Here is a 6,000-nt window from a genome sequence, read left to right as displayed (position 1 = left end):
CTCTCCATTTATTGCTCTTTCCATGACTCGGCACATCATTCTTCTTAATTTCTCTGTTCCGTATTTAATTAGTTCCGCCACAATTCCTCCTGGTCCTCCAGCTTTATTGTTCTTCATGGAATTTATTGCTTGTTTCATCTCTTTGTCTGTTGTGACTATTTTTTTTTCCTCTGTGGTCATTATTTTTTGTTCGTCTCCATCGATGCTAAATTCTGGTCTTTGCTCTATCAGTAGATTTTTATAGTGGTTCTCCCACTCGTCGTCTTGTATGTATTGTATAAAAGTTTTCTCTTTCCTGTTAGTTCGTAATGATTTCACAATTTTCCAGGCTTCTGAACTTCTTGTTCCTCCCATATTCTGTTCTATACTTCTACATGACCTCTCCCATTGTTTATTTTTTTCTTTCGCTGTAATAGCCCTAACTTCTCTGTTCTTATCTCTATATTTACGGAGGTCTTGTGGATATTTTGTGCTTAGGTATTTATGGTATAGTTCTTTTTTTTCCTTTATTTTCTCTAAGGTGTCTTCGTGGAATTCCCATTTGTAATTTTTATCTCTTGTATTTTCTATTTCTCTTAGCGCTTCCAGACCTGCTTGTATTATGCTTTCTCTTATGTGTTCGTATGTACTGTTGATATTCTCCTCAAAACGAAATTCCACTAGCTTCTGATCTAATCTTCTTTGGTACAAGTTTCTTATGGAGTCGTCCTGAAGTAAGTGTATCTTCAGTCTTTTTTCTGTTGGTAATTGGTAATAAGGCGATAAGATATTAAAAAAATCACTTAAATCGGACAACAGGTTTAGGGAATTCGAGACATCAACAATGACCCATTTTTAAGGTGGTGCGTTAATTTCTTGGAGAAGTGTATATAGCTTACTCCGGTTCTGGACAGAATTTTAGTGTATGATAACGAAGTCGGTCGCGATTCGCGATCAATCATGGGCAAACACATCGCAGATTCGCAGATTGCGTCAAATTATGAATATGAATACACCGCGAACATGGAGACAACGACAACAATAAACAATAGAACGTCGAGCGATTCTATGAAAACAAAAGATATGATAGAGAATAGTGAAATCGGGCGGTATGAAACTAAAAATAGTGAAATCGGACGGTACGAAAATACTGAAAAGTGTCAACAATGGTTGGAAAAGTGTTCAATTAGTGATGATTGTTCCGTTTATTCTGATTCAGATGGCTCAATTCTCACAGACACTACCTCAAACAGTGCCATGGATTCAGGTTTTACTTTTCAGGATAGCGGGGTAGTTGTAGCCAATAGGATATTTAGTGATAATAATGTAAGTACATAAATACCTAGGATTTTAATATACCTACATATTGGAATTATTTGTGTTATCAGGGATTATTCTAAGAGAAAGGTATTAAAATATCGATATTTATATCGATTTTTTTATTGTTGTCGGCAGTCTGATTCTTGTCTAAAGTAATTGTAAACGTAAACAAAATGCAAAATCTCCAGCTAACATCCTGTCTGAACTTTGTATATTTATTTTTAGCAACATGTTGTGATTGTTGTGGTGTTTAAATTAAAATGTATTTTATTTAAAAATGTTTCGTCTGGAATTAAATACTTATAAAAATAATAATTGGCATGGACCTGAAATGAAAAATGACAATGGACCTCCACCCAAATGGTATGTTTTTCAGAGGTGTAACCCGGATGATCCTAAGGGTGGTTACAACTACTTGATGGTCTCTGGGGGGTTAGGGCCGCGTTTAGGTCAATTGACGCCCTAGGCCCTAGGCAATTTCTAGTAGCCGCCCTTCAAGCATGTACCATTTTTGCGAAAAAAAAGTGTAAGCAGAATTTTTTATTTAAATAAGAATGTTAGGTTGTTCAAATAATGTTTGGAAATGTTTTAAAAATATTCTTTATTTTAGATCAGGCGTAATGTTACATATTACTATTATAAAAAGCACCATGCATTTTTTTACAATATTACTATTATAGTAAGTAAAAAACTTGGATAAGTCCATCTGAATAAACGAGGCCGTTGTACCCCCCACCCCTCTGGGCGACAACACTAAATGCAATTGCATATTGAAACATAGTTTTTAGTTCCAAAATAACTTTTCAATAACAATTTTCGATATTGTGAATTATAAAGGTACTTTTGTCCTGAGCTCATATTTTTTAAGTTTTATGTTAGGTTTAATTATATTTTTTTAGTTTATATTTTTTAGTTTATATTTTTTTAGTTTATACATATTATTATATACATAATTTATATTTTATTATATATAATTTATATTTAGTTTAATTATATTTTTTTAGTTTCTGCAAAATGTGCAATATTGAAGTGTTCAATAGCCCACCGTTTGTGCCGAGCTGTTCTCGGCCCAATAATCACTAAATTTATGACTTCCATCCTTTTTGAATGAATAGTGTTAAGATAACAGAATGGTATGTTTGTTTTATTTTTGTTATGAATGCAATTTGTTTTATTCTATTTAGAAATGAATGCCCACTTCTATTTCATTGATGGATGAACATACATACTTGTTATTCGATTTTAATTTTTATATACAAATATTTTTTGTACAGTATTTTTGCCGCCCTCTCACAATTTGCCGCCCTAGGCAACTGCCTATATTGCCTAATGGATAAAGCAGCCCTGCTGGGGGTTATGGAATAGTAATGGTGTTAAGCGTATAGAGCTCAAAGTACATCCAAATGGGGGGTTGTAACCCCCAAACCCCTCCCCTCGTTACGCCTATGATGTTTTTCATCTTATAATTGAATGTGGCGTACGGATGTGGATGTGAATCTTACCCTAAAAAAGCGGAAAGAAGAAAAATAGATGCCACTGAATAGCAATAAATTATTTTTACATCTTGTAGTAATCGCCATTTTAAAGCGTTTTAAAATATAAAGTCTTTTAATTTTACCTCAAATATTAAGCTTTTTAAATAGACGTGGATCCCGCGTACCAAAAAAAGATGATTAATAGCAAGCTGAAAATTTGTTAATAGCTTAATGGTGTATAGTCGGACAAACTTTGATGTATGGGAACCCTGGAACAGGGGAAGTTTTAATTGTGGAACGTGATTTTAATTGTGTCATATTGACAAGTTTATAATGTGAAAACTGGCATGTTTGTAAGTTTATTCAATGGCAAACTTATATGAAAAAATGTTTGTCCGACAAATATGTTGGGCATTTTAATCATAGATATAACAGAATAGATTAGGCCAGTTCGAAAAATAGCGTAACGCGGAACAGTTCGGGTCGGTGGTCTATCTATCTCTCTCTACCGGCGCTTAGCTTTCTCTCTCTAGCATATGATGGCCGCCGCCTGTGTGTCACTGTCGTTCCGTTATTCCCACCTCTTGGTAGATACGCTCACACTCGCACGACAGACAAAGATAGCTAGACCACCGTACTTGATATCGGCGTTACACCCCGATGCATTGAGTGGCATATGACTAGCCTGATCTATTTTCTTTACATATCTCTGATTTTAATAAGTCCGGCACGTAGAATATGTCAAATGACCAGAGGTGTAACCAGGATGATCCTAAGGGGGGGTAACAACTACTTGATGGTCTCTGGGGGGTATGGAATAGTAATGGTGTTAAACGTATAGAGCTCAAAGTAAATACAAATGGGGGGGGGGTTATAACCCCAAAACCGCCCCCTAGTAAGCCCTAGTTACGCCTATGCAAATAACAGGAATTATATTGGTGGTAAACAGAAGTCCGATTTTGGCATGAGAGTTTAATGAAAGGGTAACAAATCAATTGGAAGTTCTGTCGGACAAAATACATGCGACGTCTTCGTAGTCTGACCTGTTCGAAACCTGTCGCCTGTTCCACATTAAAACTTCCCCTGTTCCAGTTTTCCCATACATCAAAGTTTGTCCGACTAGACACCGTCAAACTATTAACAAATTTTCAGCTTGCTGTTAATAAACTTTTTTGGCATATACACGGGATCCAGACCTAAAAGGTCGGTAAGCAAAAATTGAAAAAAATGGCATTTTGTACATAAATTGTTATCTAATAATTAAAAAAAGAAGCCGAAATCTCTGCGGAAAACGTATAGGTTTTTTATATATACTCCATCTAATTTACTTACCGTTGCACGTCATCCGCGTCATAGCCCGTGACGTCACATGATACCAACACGAAATATTTAGGCGGTAGGTGTGTTCTTTTTTAGAATCACTTTGCCGAGTACACTGGCATTACAGCCACTAGAGATATTTTTTTATATACGCTTAGAAATAATACTTAAAGATTTCTATTAATGTTAACTTAAAGAAATACACAATAATATGTTTCATTTAATTTGTATAAATGGATTATACACCGTTTTTATGAAGCACAGTTGTTCGGAATACACCGTAACTATAATCGAACGAAGGTGATATTTTGGCATAAATTGGTAACATTTATTTGACAGTTGCGGTGATGAAACTTCATATTTGTTTATATTCTTTACTATAAATATTTGTTTCAATATATTTACTGTTTGTATTATTTATTTTAACATAAAATTATAACTTAATTCTTGTTTTCTATTTCTAAAGTTTTTATTTATTTACATTGAATATTAATTTGTTTTGCCGTATAATCCACTTCCGCAAAAATTCAAGAATTTTTTGTAATTGGGCAACAATGTCAACTTAGATCTCTAACATAGATAATGACGTGCAACGGTAGGTAAATTAGACGGACTGTACATTTGGCCAACTCCGAAAAATAGCGTAACGCCGTTGATTGAGGTATTGGAGGGTATTGGAGGTATCTCGCAATATCTCAATCAACGGTAACCGGAGCAGTTCTGGTCGGTGGTCTATCTATCTCTCTCTACCGGCGCTTAACTTTCTCTCTCTCTAACATATGATGGCCGCCGCCTATGTGTCACTGTCGTTCCGTTACTCCCACCTCTTGGTAGATACGCTCACACTCGCACGACAGACAAAGATAGCTCGACCCACAAACCATACATACTCATAGACGTTTCACGTAAATTGTCAAGGTCAAGACAGCAAATTAGTTACCATTCCAATCCAGAGATGTCGCTGTCAGCCAATTATCTTGTCATATTTAACAACTGACAGTTGACAATTCAATTAATTTGTTATTTACTTTTTATTTTATAGTTTGTGGCTTAATTATTTTATTATAGTGGTGTTACGTTTTTAATTAGATTTAATCACAATTTTAATCAATTGTATTAACCTCCTCTCCGTTTTTATGAGTAGAATTTTTAGTTTACATTGATCATCCCGTGTTATATTTCTCCACATTAAAAAAACAATATAATAGATCCTGAAAGAGATTATTCCAATAGACAAGTGTGTCATCAACATTTCGGGCCTATATATTTTTGGAAGTCTGTAAAAGATTATAAGGTAATATTTATCTAAACAATCATCCTACAAGATTCTTTCAAAAATTTTCATTCAACTCAATATTACACATCAGTGCTTTCACGTGACACATGGCAGTAGGGTTAAGCATTTTGAAAACAAATTGGAATATTTGAAGTTTTCAGTAAAATATTGAATAAAACATTGAATTGTCTTTCTGTTGTTTTAATTTCCTGCGAAACTTCATCAAAAATCCCGCTAAATTTATAATTTGAAATTCCCATGTAACTAAAATTTTTCAATTTAGTTCCCATTCCAATCAAGAGATGGCGTTAATTCGATCCGAAAGATTAACATGGTCGTGAAACGTCTATGAGTATGTATGGTTTGTGGCTCGACCACCGTACTTGATATTGACGTTACACCCCGATGCATTGAGTGGCATATCCCTAGCCAAGTCTATAGGGCTTTTCATCGATTGTCATTTGTTTCGAGCTTCTGTCATGTGTCACATAATATTAATATATCTACGTCATACGTCTTTGGTTTGTATCATTGGCAATACCAATAACGTATGATGTAGATATATTAATATTATGTGACACATGACAGAAGCTCGAAACAAATGACTGTGAATGAAAAGCCCTATTCTCT

General features: G+C 34.6%; 1 protein-coding gene across 1 annotated transcript in view; it reads left to right on the top strand.

Annotated features, from left to right (window-relative positions):
* The first annotated feature begins 918 nt into the window (after window positions 1-918).
* LOC126889980 (peptidoglycan-recognition protein LE-like) overlaps window positions 919-6,000 on the top strand; it is a 48,484-nt gene continuing 43,402 nt past the window's right edge. The window contains exon 1 of the mRNA XM_050658769.1: window positions 919-1,305. Within this exon, the coding sequence (XP_050514726.1) occupies window positions 940-1,305 (366 nt within the window). The 5' untranslated portion in view covers window positions 919-939. The remainder of the gene's footprint in view (window positions 1,306-6,000) is intronic.

The sequence above is a fragment of the Diabrotica virgifera genome, chromosome 8, assembly GCF_917563875.1.
Source record: "Diabrotica virgifera virgifera chromosome 8, PGI_DIABVI_V3a".
Classification (NCBI taxonomy): domain Eukaryota; kingdom Metazoa; phylum Arthropoda; class Insecta; order Coleoptera; family Chrysomelidae; genus Diabrotica; species Diabrotica virgifera.
The sequence above is the reverse complement of the archived record's forward strand: the minus strand, read 5'-3'. Positions and strand labels throughout refer to the sequence as shown.